This window comes from Nanorana parkeri, unplaced genomic scaffold, assembly GCF_000935625.1.
Source record: "Nanorana parkeri isolate BGI_ZX_2015 unplaced genomic scaffold, ASM93562v1 scaffold942, whole genome shotgun sequence".
NCBI classification, from domain to species: Eukaryota; Metazoa; Chordata; class Amphibia; order Anura; family Dicroglossidae; genus Nanorana; species Nanorana parkeri.
In genome coordinates this window covers 220644-239195 of record NW_017307210.1, presented here as the reverse complement: position 1 = coordinate 239195, position 18552 = coordinate 220644, and the positions used below count along the sequence as shown (strand labels likewise).

The window sequence follows — 18552 nt, the reverse complement described above, 5'->3', positions numbered from 1 at the left end:
GGGCAGGGCCCTCCTTACCCTCTTGTCTTTAATTATATTGTAATTGTAATGTCTTCCTTACATTGTAAAGCGCTGCGCAAACTGTTGGCGCTATATAAATCCTGTATAATAATAATAATAATAGCTATAGGGGGCCTGGGGAAGGGGACCCCATTACAGAGGGGCTCTTGAAGCAAATTAAGCATAGGAAATCTGTGTGCATGTGAAGACACATTCCATGGTTTTCATACGATAGCCATGGAATGTGCCGAGGGAGATGCTGATGAAAGATCATGGCGGCACGTGTGAAAGTTTGTAACAGTTGTGAAGAATAAATCCCTTTTGGAGGAATCTCGGGGATCAGAACGCGCTCTGTAATCCGATTCTTATTTCTCCAGAGAGACCCGATTCCAGCGACTCCGAAAAAGCTGCCGACAAGTTTACTAGAAGACGAATTTTAATACTTATGGAATGGTGATCTCTAAGACATTGAGCTTTACAAGAGTTTCATTACTCAACAAAATCATAAGACTGCATGCTCTTAAAGGAGAACTATGGGGTCAGGGCTTTTCCCCATTAGGGTAACAGGAGGACACAAACTAGCGTCCTCCCGTTACTCTAAGCTCAGTATATAGGGAGCTACAGCTCGCGGTATACTGAGACGCCGCAGCCGGAGCGGATCCCGACATCGATGTCGAAATCCGCACAGCTGCGTGAGTGACAGCTGGCTCTGCCTATCTAGAGGCAGAGCCAACTGTACGCGCCCCCTCCCCCGTCCGTTCCACCAGTCAGCGCTGGAGGGGGGAATCCAGTCGCTCCCCTGTCACAGCAGAGAGCCGTGACAGGATCGAGAGGTGAGCGAACGCCGGTATGTGTTCCCTCACCTCCCGATCTACTGAGCCGACCTGTGATAGTCTCATTGTCACAGGTCGGCTAGAACTATGAGGTGAGTGAAAATCACCCCCCCTCCCCCATAGTTCTCCTTTAATCCGGCTTTTCCTTCACCTCAACCCTTTTCTGTGAAAAATTGCTTTTATCAGGTCACTTACTGCCTGCGTTCCAGCAGATGATTACTTATCATATATGCTGCGTCACCCGTCTTAGTGTCAATGCAACCTGTCTTGCTATAGAAGGTGCTGCTTCTGTCTTATTTATTACAGGTATTTATATAGCACCGACAATTTACACAGCGCTTTTACATAGTTGCACATTCACATCAGTCCCTGCCCTCAAGGAGCTTAAAATCTAAGGTCCCCATCTCACATACAGGGCCAATTTAGACAGGAGCCAATTAACCTTCCAGGATGTCTTTGGAATGTGGGAGGAAACCCACGCAAGCACAGGGAAAACATGCAAACTCGTTTTTTGCAGATAGTGATCTGGCTGGGATTCGAACCAGGGACCCCCAGTGCTGCAAGGCCTTTTCCACATTTTGTGGTCTAATTATTAACAATTTGCACAGCTACCCATCCTGTCAATCTCTGTGAACATTCATTCTGTGTGAATAGAGGCAAAAACTAACGTTCGTAGTATATGTTCTTCTCAGGTTGAATGTAATGTAATACCAACTTCTGACATAATCAGATCCTCCATGCTTTCTCCATTAAAAACTGTTCGCTAGCCTTCGGTAAGACCACTTAGCCCTATTCCAGACACGTTTCTTCATGGTTGTTTTATGAGTTCAGCAACTCAAAGTGCAATTTAAACCCATCGATAGAACAATTATCACAATAATGACCCATGCCAGGAGCCTTCAGCTGGTGCATTCTAAATCACATCACTGAAATGTAACTGGCAGAAAGCATTCAGGATTGGAAGTGCAAAAATAAATACCTGGAATAGAGCGTTTTAGTGGCAGGGGGGGTCTGATCCTGGCCCAAAAAAAAAAAAGGTGTTTGCTCTAGGGCAGGTCTCCAAAAACTATAATGTGTCAACCCTGTTGCCGGTAGTGTGGTCTCAGATAAGCTAACATTGCTTGTAATGTTCACTCAACTATATACCAAGGGATATACACCAATAAAAGTAATAATATTATTTTTTATATTATTATATATTGAGTAAAAAATTTTTTTTTTATTAGTTACAAAATTCATGTTAAATGACAAAGTTACATTTGTCATGGATCATATTGCAGACAATCAATCCAAAAGCAGTGCCTTCATCTGCTGGACCCGTCATACATCACTATGCCGTACACAGATATATCATATTTATATAAAACAATGTCTAAAGATATATATTTTTTTAAGTAAATCAAATTCCAGTAATGAAAAGAGAGCAATTTTCTCAACCCATTTCGCAGATTTCCATTCCACTTCTTCAGGGCACAGAGGTAGGGATGTCTACGATTTCAAATGAAACATTATACGGTGATGTTGCCGTAATTGGTCACAAACAGACCTAAAAATGGACCTAATGTACCATAAAAGGAGGAGACTGCCAAGGATATATCCAAGGAACTTGTGACTGTTATTGAACATATATGATGTTCCTTGGCAGTCTCCCGGAACCAGTGGCTTTACCAATTGGCGTTAAAGTCAGAACTATGGAGGAACCATTGGGTAGAAGATCAGTTCACCAGATGGTGCCTCCAGAAAGCTGGACGTCTCTGTGACATTGGGCATCAAGGAGAAGTCTGCTGACACATGCCAGGGTCTTGCAACTCCCTTGGGGGTTATACTGATACCTAAATGTAATGGGACTGAAATGAAGTTTCCCCATGTTCATCTTTGAGCTGATATCTAAAACTTGAATCTTTTCTCTTCCAGCTGCCCCAAGTGGTCCCGTCACAATGAAGGCTCTTCTATGGAGTATAGTTTTAGTCTGCTTACTTTCCCACGTGCTTTGTGACTGCCAGAAGGACTGTGTCACCTGCAACAAGCACTTGTATCAACAGGACAACTTCAACACTCTGGTGAGTCCTTTATATCATGTATAGCAATGTTGGTAATGTGGCTGAGCCATTTAGTGCAACAATTAACGTAATATACAACACAAGCTTCATATATTGCATGCAGATACTTAGGCCTTGTTCACACCAAATGCAGACCAGATCCGGTCAGGTTTCTGCACACGCACGATGCGTTTTTGACGCGTTTTTGATGCTTTTTTTTTCCAGGAAGCTAACAAGGTTATGAGGTCATTTCCTTTTACCTCTGACCTTTCATTAGCTGTTCCGATTATTTCCTGCTTCCTCTGACCTTGTTTCACATGTAAAATTGTTGCAACATGGATCCATGGGATGCAGGCATGCTCCTGGTGATGGTTATTATACTGCTACGCCAAGGGGCTGTAAGGAGACGTCGCTTTTGGGTGCACCCACTGATGAGAGAAAGAGATCCAAAGGGCCAGTTTGGGACTCTATATGCAGACCGTCGTGCACACCCAGACAAGTTTTTTTCATACACCCGCATGTCGATATCTAGGTAGGAATGTTTGCATGTGATGTGTCCCTTGTGATGGAATCTATCTCACACTCTCTCTCTCTCTCTATCACTCTCTCTTTAACTCTCTCTCTATTTCTCTAACAATCTCTCTCTCACGCTCTCTCTCTCTATAACTCTCTCTCTATTTCTCTAGCAATCTCTCTCTCTATCACTCTCTCTCTTTCTCTATAACTCTCTCTCTCTCTCTCTCTATCACTCTCTCTCTTTCTCTCTATCTCTCTCTATCACACTCTCTCTTTCTCTCTATATCTTTCTCTATTTCTCTAGCAGTCTCTCTCTCTCTATCACTCTCTCTCTTTCTCTATAACTCTCTCTCTATTTCTCCAGCAATCTAGCAATGCTATCAAATTCTCTCTCTCTCTCTATCACTCTCTCTCTTTCTCTATAACTCTCTCTCTATTTCTCTAGCAATCTCTCTCTCTCTCTATCACTCTCTCTCTATTTCTCTAGCAATCTCTCTCTCTATCACTCTCTCTCTTTCTCTATCACTTTCTCTCTTTCTCTATAACTCTCTCTCTATTTCTCTTGCAATCTCTCTCTATCACACTCTCTCTTTCTCTCTACTTCTCTAGCAATCTCTCTCTATCACATTGAAGTACTCACCACAGCTCTCCTTATCTGTCAAGGACATATCCTTATATCCTGGGAAAACTCTCCCTGCTATCAAACTCCACCGGTCACCCTTCTTTCTATTGTTCTTGTATTGAAAGTGTCTGCTGTCATATAGCTCAGGGCACTGTTGAACCATACTTATGAATCACTCTGGGTCACAAAACTTGTCCACCATTTTTCCTTTGCCCTCCAGCTCACAAGGTCAGCTTTTCCAGAGATAGGAAGTGACAAAGGAAGATTAGGTCATGACAGATGACCATAGAGGTTTTTTTTCTTTATGGTTATTTTTTCCCATTGAATTGCATTGGGTTGCATGGCGTTGCGTTTTTGATGCGTTTTTGATGCGTTCCAGAGCAGATCCAGAGCAGATCCAGAGCAGGTAAAATAGGGCTTGCCGCAGTTTTTTCACCTGCTCTGGATCTGGTCTGGATCCGCACGCTGCGATGTGAACTGGAGGTCAAAATACCATAGGAATACATTGGACGCAGTTTTGATCCGGTCTGCACCTGCTCTGGTCTGGATCTGCTCCGCGCTTGGTGTGAACAAGCCCTAACGGGCTTTTAAGCCTTTGATATAAAGACAGTCGAAAAGAAATACCTAATGCCGTGATGATGATTTTGTTTTGTGGAGCCGTAGCTGCAACATTGGATGGTTCTTGAGCCCCAAGCATAACTCTGGCCGTTGTTCTGGAACCTCAATTGTTGTGCAAGTCTGTGTTCCTCAAAAGCAGAAATTTTAGGGTTTTACAAGCTAGGCCAAGGGGAGAACAATGGGGGGAGACATGCTGGTCTACAGCTGTAGTCAAAGCACTGATCTGCAAGGCTGGCCGTAGCTGGGCCAGCATGCCTCTATAAAAGATGGGTGGGGAGATATCAACCTGTACTCATAAAGACAAAACATGCTGTCATCCTCACCAAGCAAAACCCTTTACGTGGAACTTAATCTTTTTCCTCTGCTCCATGGTTAAAGTGTATGTCAAGCCAAAAACCATGGCTTGATACAGTACTTGGCTTAACTTTAAGGCACTAACGGGAAATGCTCCCAAAGAGGATTTCCAAAAGGCTGGAAAATCTCTCTTTGCAATAGTGTGCTCCTTCATCCACTGGAGGTACTTATTATCTCCACCATGGCAGTCAGAAACTGTCTGAAATTCACAAGCCTGCAACCCATTTATGGCTATAAGCATGATGGTTCCAGGTGGCCCAGGGATGTGCTCCTTTCTAAGCTTTGCTACTACTTTTAAGGTGGCCATACACTGTACAACCATCGCAAGACCTTAGTCTTGCGATGGTTGTACAGGGATTAAAAAAACGTACGATCTGCCTATCTTGCGACGCGAGATCGCACTCTGGATCCTCGCAAGCCCGCCCCCCTGAGGGGCGGGCTTCCGATGACCGCAATGCTGAACGGGCAGTGTGCGCGTGCGCACACCGGCCCGTTCAGCATTTGTCTTCCGAGCACCGTTCAAACCAGCCGAAAATCGTCGATTCCCGGCTGGTTTTCGAACATGCTGGTTCGACAGAAGACGTGCGACCGTACAGTAAAAACGGTCGCACGTCTCCGTTCACACTGCTCGATTATCGTACGAAAACCCGATCGCATACGATTATCGTACGATAATCGTGCAGTGTATGGGCACCTTTAGAATAGACAAGCATGAGATGGAGAGCAGCTTTAAAAGCTTTCATAGCAGTCTTTGATACAAAAAAAACCTTCATGCAGCACCCGAAAGCCAACTTACCTTGGGGAAAAAAACAATATAGACTACCCGGATAAATTCAGTCATTGCTGAACACTACTTCACCTAAAAGTACCATTATCAACTGATGTCAGGGAGGGCCTGTAGACTTAACATGAACGTTGGATCTGCTGAACATCCTCCTGAGAATGTAGGAGACCTAAACTAAAAAAAAAAAGAATGTACTCAAGGTCTGGTGCTCCACCTTGCTGCCCCCCACAAAATAAACAATTGTTGTCCTGAAAATGCATCTGTTTCATTGTGTGTCTTCCCTTCAGGTCTTGCCAATTGCTGCTTCTCTGACACTTCCACTTCTCTTGTGGCTGGCAGTGCGTTCTACATGAGGCCCTGATTGGTTGCTCGGGTAGAAACATCCAATCAGGAAATGTCAGAGAAGCCAGTTGTAATTCAAGTAGATGCCATCGCACTCCTGACCGGGTATAACCCAAGATGATGGGTGGGTGCTGAGATGGCAGCTGATGCCTCTGCAGATCAGTATCACGTGGTAGAAAAGTTACTCGCACTCCAATAAGAATTTCAGTCAATGTTTTTTATTGACATACAAATTGTCACATCGTCTAGCGATGTTTCAGAACCTGAAGAGTTTTTTGTTTAGAAGCGCCAGGGGCAATCCTTATCCCTCACAAGGAGTACTGGGCATATATGCAGGGCGCAGCCCCAATACAGTCAGGGGAACTGCGACATCTGAAAAAAAGCACAAAAAGGGGCGCCTTTCCTGGTGCAGATATGTTTATTCCAATAAGCAGGTTTAAAAGGTAAACTGACAGGTGCTCACAAGATTAGGGTGATAACAAGCTGCAGAACAATAAAACCGGAGCAGTAAAAGGATCCGTGCAGTGCGTCCTGTGTATAGATCACTTCAGTGATCCGTGCAGTGCGTCCTGTGTATAGATCACTTCAGTGATCCGTGCAGTGCGTCCTGTGTATAGATCACTTCAGTAATCCGTGCAGTGCGTCCTGTGTATAGATCACTGAAGTGATCTATACACAGGACGTACTGCACGGATCCTTTTACTGCCTATGCGGTTCTGAAATGTCTCTAGACGATGTGACAATTCTTTTATCAATAAAGAACATTGACTGAAATTCTTATTGAAGTGTGAGTGACTTTTCTACCAGAGAAGACAGTTGGACGTGCAAAGTAGGGCGCTCCATTGACCAGATGAGTATGTCAGGCCTGCAATTGTTATTTACCTTATGGGATCAGTGGCCGGAAATCAATTTTGGACAATAGGTTGGCTTTAAATCCTTGATGATAGAAGTTCCAGAAGTCAGGGTTCTTAGGTGGCCAAACGCAGCCAAATGCTGTGTCCATTTTATTGTTCTAACAATTAGGCAAGGGTCAAAACCGCGTAGGGTCTCCTTGGGAACAATAAGAAGCTTTTCTTACCTTTGGAAGTACTTAATATCATACCCAACCTTACATTACCTTACTTTATGGTGTACCTTATCTGCTTACACTTGTGGGCTGAATCGGAAATTACACTGTGTGTCCAGTAACACATGTTTGAGGACTGTCTGTGGCCACCTTAATGCTAGTCATATCTGAATGGTTCTTTGGATCTGGGATTCGTCTTGACTCAATGCTTTTTCTGTTTTTTTTTGTTTTTTTACCAATTTTATACAATCTTATTGAAGAATACATTAAGTAAAATAAAGTGAAGTAGTTCAAAATTGTATTTGTATTCAGTTAGATCATCTATTGATTCATCCAGAGAAGGTAAATAAAAGGACTGAATTAAAGTGTGTGTATGCCCATTACGTTTTTTGGCCGGTGGGTGATGCAGTATATAGATTCCTGAACACATCGCAGCACCCTGCCCTAAGCCCTAAGGTCTCGTTGATGTTCATGCATGTGCCTATGAAAGCATCAGAGAGAGCCAAGAGGAGACGCCACCAAATGCAGCTTATCCCTAGGCCCCACAGAAAACTTTTAACCCGTCCAATGTATGGTCCTTCCTTGGGGGCAACATCTGCTAGTGCTATACACAGGAATGGCATCAGCTCCATCTGAAAACAAATTGGCCAACTCTCCTCTCAGATCTCTGACCAGTTTTAAGTAACGGTTCATGATTGCTCATTCAATACTGATACAAGTGCGAGTCTGACACAAAGAATCTCTTTCCCAATTAATTAATTTCCACCGCGGTATAGACAAAGGCGATTATGTACGAGAAAATGAACATCATGGAGAAAGATAACAATAAGTGACAAGGGACATCACTGCGAGCTGCGTGTTGCTGCGCTAGCACCCAGCTACAGCGGCAGGGAGAAGGCAGAGGCATCTGAAATGTAATTTAATGATGAGCTAATTAACCGCGGATTCAGATCATAAGCTGATTATCTAGACAGCATAAGCAGACAACCTTAAACCTTTTATTCCCTGGTGACAGTTCGAACATAGTCGACAAATTGCCAGAAGAAATCTATACAATCTTCTTCTTTACAATGTATTTTTTTGCTCGTGTAGATCGCCAAACGCTACCCCTTTGCATTTGAGCACAGTGCTGCTCAAAAGCATGCATTCAAATACAAAATGCAGCAAAAGGTTGCAAATGACATGTTATGCCTACAATGCAAAATCATCCCTATAGGATCCTCGGCATCCAAAGAAAAGCAACGCAAAGCAGGTCAAACCCATCCGCAGAACTGTCATCCATGTTACACCATACAAGTAAAGGGGAACATACCGACCTGCCCTTGATCTGCCCTTATATGTGTTTTAAAAGCAAGGCCAACCTTTTCCAGTTGGCTACCTTTGAAACTTTACAAACAAGTATCCTCTGTACACAGCAAGCTGTACCGCTGGAAACCCTCTAGACTACAAAGTTTGAGGACACCTGACCACCATCACACCTATATGAGGCTGTTGGAACTCCATTTTAAAACCATGCACATTAATATGCAGTAGGCCCCCTTTGGGGCTAAAATAGCCTTCAATCATATGTAGTTTTGATGTGTATCTGTGAAAATTTGTCCCCATTCGTGAGGTCAGGTACTGACATTGGATGAGAAGACCTGGCTCACAATAGATGTTCCAATCCGGTCATGGTGGACCAGAAAAGGACCTTCACCAAACACAAGGTTTGAAGAGCACAATTTGTCTAAAATGTCTTTGTATGCTGTAGCATCAACAGGACCCTTCGCTGGAGAGAATTAAACTCAATCATTTGTAGGGGGGGTCAACATACTTTTGACCACAAAGTCCATATAAAGTCCCAGTTTGACCAGTGTCCATATACTTTTGGTATACAGTGTACTTGACAGGTGGGCACAGTGCAACTGTTCTATGGATAGGGTGCAAAGCTATCAGAATACACCAAAGAGTCAGATTGCCACAAGGGCATGGTAAGGAACTGATCCCAGTCAATTTTGAAAGTCACAAAATCCCTCACGAGGGGGATAGGCCCTGAATAAAGTCAAGAACCACAAGGAGTGCAACCAACCTTGATGGAAAAGGACTCCCCTACAGAGATGGAATGGGAAACCATTCTCAAGAATAGATTTCTACCAGGGTAGGAATCCGAGAAGGTGAAGGGAATAAAAGCATTTTTGGAAGGTGCCAATTCAGTAGTACCAGAAGGAGCAGCTATAAAAGATACCTAATCCAAAGGTTTAGAGTGGAAGCTACAAAGGGAAATCTGAGCATCCAAACTGCAACAAGATGAACCTTTGAGGGGGCCAACAGGATGAAGATGGTAAGGAGGGCCCTGCCCCTGAGGGCTTACAATATAAAAGATCAAGAGAAGTTCAATCTTAGGGTTTATGTGCAGTTTAACTAACCCTGCTCTGGAGACCATCACTGGGTAGCCCTACCAGGTGCCACACAACCTTCAAGTCCCAGCCGTGCCCTGTGCCTACATCAAATTATCACTGCCTACCTAATTAACTTCTATGGCTGGGCAAGTGATCATTTGCAGTAGGCACAGGACACCGGCCAATTCGCTCATCACTAGTCAAGAAGAGTGATGCTCCCTCTCCCCTTCCTCCATTCATTAAATGTCTTGTATTATTTTGACAGCATACAAGACATTCTGTAATTGAAAAATGAGAGCATTATTGCAAATGATAAGCCATTTGGAGGAAGAGTACATAAACATCAGGACCTCCCCTTGTTGAATCACAGAATGTCTCTTATGCTGTGAAAAAGAATACAAGACATTTAATGAATGGAGAAAGGAGAGATCGAGCATTGCTCTTCTTGACTAGTGATGAGCTATCTGTCATGTGTCCTTTGCTTCCTGCACAGGATCATTTCCAGTAGGGCAAAGACGCAGCTGTGACTTGAAGGTTGTGCAGGACCTGGTAGGCCCACCCAGTGAAGGTCTCCAGAGCAGGATTAGGTAAAGTGCACGTAAACCCTAACATTGAACTTCTCTTGATCTTTTAAAAGTAATCAATTCCAAATGGTACCACTCATCTGGCCACTGCCAGGGTTCAGTTTGGATGAACCCAGCTTGAGGTAAGGATGAACTCATGGTTGACTTGAACCCAAAGTTCATCCCTAATCCAGATCACGGGATACCTAGTAATAGTCACATTGACTTGTTCAGATAAAGACATTTTGATGGTCCTCTGAATGGCTTCCATAGTCTGGCATCTGGGGCCACCATGAGCATGGTCCAGCCATAGAAATGAATTGGGTGGGCGGCAATCATTTGCAGTAGGCACAGGGCAGAGCTGGGACTTCTTTGTGTAAAGGTTGTACGGCGCCTGGTAGGGTCACTCAATGAACAATATAAGGCCCTGGTTCCGTTGTCAGGCTATGAATATCTTCTTGTGGAATATTAAAACCCCTGATGAGCCAAAAGCACAAAGCTCATTTAATCCGCGGTGATCGGGGAGCCCTGGCTCTGACTCAGCGGGGGACGCATCGGATCTTTGCAGGGAGACCATTGCTTCCCCACAGAGAGCGAGACTCCTTTTCTTTGAAGGAGAAGACAAATTGTAAGAACTTGAGCATCGTTTCTTTGGATGCATCTGGAATGTATTTAGCTGATTTACACTGAGAGTGCAATTGGGCTTTGACAGCCGCCCATTGTTTCGTTTTATCTGTACTGCCTGGTCCATGCATTATCTAATTTACTGCTCTTTTCCTGCCCGCTGTCTCCTGTCGGAGTCTCTGTGTGTCTACAACGTTACGTAGAGTCAAATAGGATGTACTACAAGCGGATTATGCCATTATTATTTTTCCTGTGTGCTGTGAGATCAACCGGCTGAGAGTTGCCAGCTCAATCCCTTGGCCTCAATAACACAACGAAGGACGTGATCTGCGGCCTCCTCACCTGCCTGGACCGGCTTCAACCCTTCCTTATCAGCTGTGTTAAACAAGCACCGTGGAAACGCTCTCACCTGTAATGGCTTTTTCCCTTTTCTACAAATCCTCGTTTACGGTTTTTATGTGTGACAGGAAATTAAAGGGAAACAGGAGAGGTTTGGCTGATGAAATGAACCGATGATGACTTGACAGGTTTTAATTAGCTTGTCGAGCGAGGGTGACATTGTCATCACCGGCGGTGACATGAGTCTAAATGACGAGTGACAATGATTGCTTTAGCTTCCTGAGGAAGCTACTGTATACATTTAACTGTGTGACCTGCGTGTCCATTGAGAAGGAAAGTAACAACCTCTGCCCCGAAGGTTCAGAAAGTTTACGTAGAAGAGAAAAGTTACAAAGTAAACAAAAGATTAGAAAGCAGAGAAATGAATACGAGCGGAGAGATCCTCAAACAAGGCAGGTGTACTAGGGGGCGGGGCTGGATTCTTGGTCGAAATGTCAAATCCTTTCTCACTCCGATCCCACACAGTTACTATGTAGGACCTCCCGATTATAAACATTTCACATATTAAGTCGTTAAGAGCACATCATTAATTACAAGAGACATTCATTTCTCTTCTTATCAAGTCAACTGTGACTCCGACTCTCAGACATCTCGCTGTAGAACATGGAAACTAACCGTTTCTCTACATTGCAAGACATTTAGAGGATTCATGGAATGATCATTTGCTCCAATAATACCTTTCTGCAAAGTCAGCAAGCAAACCTGTTATTATATGAAGAACCTATCATTAGCACATAAGCACTTAAAGGAGAACTATGGTGTAAGTGTTTTCCCCCATAGTTCTCCTAAGGGTCACAGGAGGACATAAACTAGCGTCCTCCCGTCACCCTAAGCTCAGTATATAGGGAGCTACAGCTCGCGGTATACTGAGACGCCGCAGCCGGAACGGATCCCAACATCGACGTCGAGATCCGCCCAGCTGCGTGAGTGACAGCTGGCTCTGCCTATCTAGAGGCAGAGCCAGCTGTACCCGCCCCCTCCCCCGTCCGTTCTGCCAGTCAGCGCTGGAGGATCGGAGAAGGTAGGGGGAAAATCCCTGCAGGGAGTCATGAGTGACAGTTACCGCTCTCTGCAGGGACAGGATCGAGAAGTGAGCGAGTGACGTTATGTGTTCCCTCACTTCCCGATCTATTGAGCCGACGTGTGTCAGTTACATTGTCACACGTCGGGTTGAACTATGAGGCTGAGTGAAAACCAGACACGCCCATCGGATTGCCAGACAGAGAAGCGTGATTGGTCACTCCAGAGAACACGTCTCCACTTCTCTAGAGTCCAGTGGCGGCGCGCTTTACACCACGGCATCCCACGCTTTGCATTGCACTTGGTGATGTGCGGCTTGGATGCAGCTGCTCGGCCATGGAAACCCATTCCATGAAGCTCTCTACGCACTGTTGTTGCGCCAATCTGAAGGCCACACGGAGTTTGGAGGTCTGTAGCTATTGACTCTGCAGACAGTTGGCGACTTCTGCGCACTGTGCGCTTCAGCATGCGCTGACCCCGCTCTGTCATGTGACGTGGCCGACCACTTCCTGGCTGAGTTGCTGTTGTTCCCGGTTGCTTCCACTTTGTTATAATCCCAGTAACAGGTGACCGCGGAATATTTAGTAGCCGGGAAATGTCACGGAACACCTGAATCCAATGATTTGGAGGGGCGTCCCAATACTTTTGGCAATAATAGTGTAGCTAGTGATGGGGAGTGACAGTGAAAGGGTCCTTGTGAGACTGATTGGAGACAGGTGGGTGTTGCCCATTAAGAGACTATTCCCCCCCCCAGTGGAGACAGATTTGCTGGGTGCGGATACAGAAGGAGCGCGTGTCAAGGCCTGTCTTGTGTGATTTGTTGATGGATAAAAGTGAGCAGGGGCCCTGAAATGTACTTCTCTGAGTGGGCCCAGCTCCTGGAAGGATCTCTATTTGCAGTATTTTTAGCATTTTGCACAATTGCTGTTTTGTATACTATCATAGAATGATGAATATCGTTGAACGGACATTACCGGATGCTGTGCATCTTTCTGGCCGCGTTCTGCTGGATTTATATTGTGAGGTTGTTATTCTGAACTGTCAATAATTCGCGGATGAGCTACGCAAATGTCAGCTTTGCTTAAACACGGATCTGTGAGGAAGTGTAACGAGAACGTTTTCCGGTGCGGAATATTTGATTATACATTGTTTGTACACCGGTTATTCTAGGACTCAGGACTTATAACCTTCTCATAGCAGTACAAGTGGATACATGTATGTTGCCGTTTCCTGTAGATAATGAGAAATCCAGCACAAGCTTACTTCATCCAGATACTAGTATGAAAGGCTTTGTGTCATTTCATTTTAGGTCTCACACACCCGTAGTTTGGTCCTCACCAGGAACCAGGGGCATCCCCATAATTAGGCAGCCTGAGATGGTTGCCTCAGGTGGCATCTCATTGGGCAGGCGGCAGGTATGTGTGTGTGTGGGGGCAGCAGCACGGGTGACTAACAGCACCCCACTCTCTGTCCCGGCTGACAGCTTGACCCCCTTCTCCTGGCCTCCTCAGGGGCAGCGAGAAAGGTAAGGTCGGCCATGCCAGGAACTTACACGTGCTCACAGTTTGGTCCTCACCAGAAACTCACACACACTCGTAGGAGGAATCAATTGAGGAAATGTCACCAGCACACCAAAAATCCTTTCAGGATAACCGTGTGTTCATTTAAAGGAGAACTATGGGTTCATGGTTTTTCCCCATAGTTCTCCTTAGGGTAACGGGAGGACACAAACTAGCGTCCTCCCGTCACCCTAGGCTCAGTATAGAGCTGTAGCTACAGTATACTGAGACGCCGCAGCCGGAGCGGATCCCGACATCGATGTCGAGATCTGCCCAGCTGCGTGAGTGACAGCTGGCTCTGCCAACCTAGAGGCAGAGCCAGCTGTACCCGCCCCCTCCCCCGTCCGTTCCGCCAGTCAGCGCTGGAGGATCGGAGCGGGGAGAGGGGAATCCAGCCCCTCCCCCTGTCACGGCAGAGAGCCGTGACAGGATCGAGAGGCGAGGGAACGCCGGTATGTGCTCGCTCACCTCCCGATCTACTGAGCCGACCTGTGACAGTCTCATTGTCACAGGTCGGCTAGAACTATGAGGTGAGTGAAAAGCACCCCCCCCCCTCCCCCTCATAGTTCTCCTTTAATAAGAACCATGTCAAGTAAAAACAAGCACTTTCGGGGCCACGCAGGGTCCCTTCATCAGGCTTAACATTGATTTCTGTAAGCAGCGGTGTCATCCGCAGTCACTAGAAGCACTCTCCACTGTCGTTGGGGCATCTGGTAAGCAGTGCAAAACATTTATTTCTATAGGCTAAGGAGGAAGGCGCTTAGATGATGCTGGACGTCCTCCAGCCAGGAAATGCGGCGGGCTCTATCTGACTTTCTGCAGCTTCTAATGCACATTGTGAGGAGCGCCCAGTGTGCAGTGACATCAGAGGAAGAGGAGAGGAGCCGGTACAACTGTGCAAGACTGGAGGGAAGGACGGAGGTCAGATATAAGACTGAAGGGGAGGACTGAGGTCAGATATAAGACTGAAGGGGGTGACAGAGGTCAGATAGAAGACTGAAGGGAAGGACGGAGGTCAGATAGAAGACTGAAGGGGAGGACGGAGGTCAGATAGAAGACTGAAGGGAAGGACGGAGGTCAGATAGAAGACTGAAGGGAAGGACGGAGGTCAGATAGAAGACTGAAGGGGAGGCCGGAGGTCAGATAGAAGACTGAAGGGGAGGACGGAGGTCAGATAGAAGACTGAAGGGGAGGACGGAGGTCAGATAGAAGACTGAAGGGAAGGACGGAGGTCAGATAGAAGACTGAAGGGAAGGACGGAGGTCAGATAGAAGGCTGAAGGGAAGGACGGAGGTCAGATATAAGACTGAAGGGGAGGACGGAAGTCAGATATAAGACTGAAGGGGAGGACAGAGGTCAGATAGAAGACTGAAGGGAAGGACGGAGGTCAGATAGAAGGCTGAAGGGAAGGACGGAGGTCAGATAGAAGGCTGAAGGGAAGGACGGAGGTCAGATATAAGACTGAAGGGGAGGACGGAAGTCAGATATAAGACTGAAGGGGAGGACAGAGGTCAGATAGAAGACTGAAGGGAAGGACGGAGGTCAGATAGAAGACTGAAGGGAAGGACGGAGGTCAGATAGAAGACTGAAGGAAAGGACGGAGGTCAGATAGAAGACTGAAGGGGAGGCCGGAGGTCTGATAGAAGACTGAAGGGAAGGACGGAGGTCAGATAGGAGACTGAAGAGTTTAGCTTAGTAAAGTTGGATTCATGTTATACAATGTAACTTCCTGGGCGCGGCTCTAACTTGCAGCGACAGTTGTTCTTTCATCTCCATTTCCCCCGGAGCTCACCTTTAGTATTTGCACTCTCTTGTTGCACAGTGACAGGAGACGCGCGACGTACTCACCACCCGGCCGCTCGGACAGGTTGCGTTAGGAGATCTAATACACGAGGCATTTACGCGTTATCAGTTTATTGCGGCGGTTTCCTGCCGGTCCCGCGGGGGCGACGCTCACCCCAGAACGCCGAATCTCAGCGCACGCTGCAGAGACTGATAAGGCTTCCTCAGCCGATACACGACGTCCCGCTGATGAGATCAGACAGATAGCATCTGACTCGAAGAAATGAGGTTTATCCCTGACAAGGAGGGAGGACGCCGGGCCGTTCCAGACCAATCAATGTTAAATAAGGAAATGATCGGCCGCGGCTGCACGCAGCGATAAACCGGGGGAATAATCCACTGCTGCATACAATGTGATGAATCAGGTGACACTTCTCATGATGTTATCGGGAATTCTCCACTCGTTAGAGAAACGTTGTATCTAATCCCAGGAACAAACGTGTCATTTGTTGCAGAATACCCGGCCTGAGATGTGGCGGAGGCATTCGATTTTTTTCAGGCTTTTTTTCCCATTTTTTATTACCTGCCAATAAGACACTTCCTGTCCTAGGATGACAACGCTCATTGTACTGCATCTATGGAGGAGCAGCGTTGTCACCCCAGACTGCCCTCCTAATTTGTACAGTCCCTATACCCGCCCCTTTCATTTTTTTAATCATGGAGGGTAAGCATCACTGAAATGTCTTCCTGTGATGTCGCTGCACGCTGGGAGCTTCTCACAATGTGCATTAAAAGCTGCAGCAAGTCAGATAGAGCTCCGCCTCACTTCCTGGCTGGAGGACATCCAGGATCATCTAGCGCTTTGCTCCCCAGTGGGTTAGACCTAGGGGCGTCCCGAAGCCGGGTGTCACCCGCAACTGAGACCGGATGACACCCCGCTGTGACATTATCGCGCATGCGTGCCCATCTAATTGATGCCTGCCGGCGGCCATCTTGACGCCGGCAGAGAGAGAAGGGAACGTTCACCCGGCGGCATAACTCATCCCCTCCTCTCTCCTGACACTGATGGGCTCTTGGTCCATGACCGAGTGCCCGACTTTTTAGAGGGGGTGACACCAAAATGACTGTCAGTCATTTTGGTGCCACCCCTCCAATGGTGTCACCTGGGTGCGGGCCCCGCCACTGGTTGGACCTGCTGCCCCCCTGCTCTCCGCACAGGCAATGTACAGAACAGTGATGATGTCACTGCTGACTTTACAAGGCAGCCCTGACTGTCTCTGGCCCCGCCCCTTTTATTCATTGGACTTCAGTTCTTTCAATCACAGAGGCTCAGCTTTACATGTGGGCGTTACCTATGCAAATGAAGCCTGCCTAGGAACGCCGACTCCTCCAGACTGACACTCACCCATAAAGGCATTTAGATTTTTGCATAACTCCTCCCAAGAGGCGGCCCCCTGCTTGCATCAGGGCTGAGGGCTCTTGAGAGGCCGGGCGCTGTGATGTTTTCAGGAAGATATGTATAGCACCCTGCTGGCCCCTCCCACCAGCCATGATCTATCTGCATTGCATAAAGTAGCACAGAGACCCCGTAATGCCATCATAGGGTATAGAATAATATATGTAATGAACACATAAAGGCTTTATATAATGATTTCATTATCATGTTGATGAAGGGGGGGAGGGGGGATCAAGGAATGCAAACTAGAAGCACATTAAACTTTGGCTTTAAAGGTACATAGTCCTATAAATTAATGTGACAGTCTTAAGTTTTCAATATTGCCCTCTGTATAGTATTTTAATTGTTTGCAGTTATTCCAAAATATCCCCAAAAAAGGAACAGCGGGAGGACTTACACATACGGTATAACACCCGGGCAGTAATGGCCGCCGGGTCGCAGGTGGGTGCCTTGAGCCCGTCGGTGATATCACAGCCATATACAGCGGTGTCATGGCTGGCAGTTTGGGGGTGATGAATAATCCCATTACTCACCAGCTGTTGAGCTAATTGGACTGAATAACAGTCATCATTCACTGTGATTGGACGCATACATCATGTTGATGTCTATTTCACACATTGCGCCATTTATTACTGATTTTTGACAATCTGAGCCCGCCGGTAGCGAGACGGCGGGCACGCAAAAAAAAGTCAACCTGTCCAATGGAAGGACGATGGCGGTATAACAGAACACGGTGCAACAATGTTCATTGCGTTTCCACTGTTGGCATTTGTGATACAATTGCTGAGTAGTCAAAGCTGAATAGGACCTTTGCGTTATTTGTGTAGAAGCAGCGGTCTCTCTGCAGAGGTCTGACAGGCCCCTGTAATGAGTCAAAACTAGCTCTCCAATTAGGAGGCAGGTTGAAGATTTTAGCAGACACAATACAATGTTGATTATCCCACTGTGGATTACTCAGCAATGGCAGCATTGAGGCAACATTGTTTATAAACATTGATCAGAGGGGAGATAGAGAGATACAAAGTAACATTGTTTATAAACATTGATCAGAGGGAGATACAAAGTAACATTGTTTATAAACATTGATCAGAGGGGAGATAGAGGGATACAAAGTAACAATGTTTATAAACATCGATCAGAGGGGCGGAGACACGTCTTTCTGCCTTGAGGAAGGGACCCTGCGCGGTCTCGAAACGTCGGCTTTTTTTATTACTGTGACGTCTTTGTCCAATAATAAGGACATATTCAACTATACTGCTGAGTGCTGGTGATCTACTCCTTAGTTAAAGCAACCTGACAATTAAAAAAAAAAAAATTAAATAACATTTGTTCCAATTTATTTCCTTTGAACCCTTAGTTCACACTAAACAGCCCTAATTGTCTCCCTTAAAGGAGAACTATGAGGTGAGCGATTTGCACTCATCCTCATAGTTAGAGCGGACCTGTGAAAAAGAAGCTGTCACGGGTCGGCTCCATTGTTCGGGAAGTGAGCATAAACATGCCGCTGATCCGCTTGCTTCCCGATCGTCTCCCTGCAGTGAGCGGTGACTCACTGGGTTTGGAGCGGTGACTACTTTACAACACACACAGGGACCAT

General features: G+C 46.2%; 1 protein-coding gene across 1 annotated transcript in view; it reads left to right on the top strand.

The window, feature by feature from the left end:
* The window catches only part of PNOC (prepronociceptin), a 76260-nt gene that overhangs the window by 24321 nt on the left and 33387 nt on the right, over nucleotides 1-18552 (top strand). The window contains exon 2 of the mRNA XM_018566365.1: nucleotides 2748-2893. Within this exon, the coding sequence (XP_018421867.1) occupies nucleotides 2748-2893 (146 nt within the window). The remainder of the gene's footprint in view (nucleotides 1-2747; nucleotides 2894-18552) is intronic.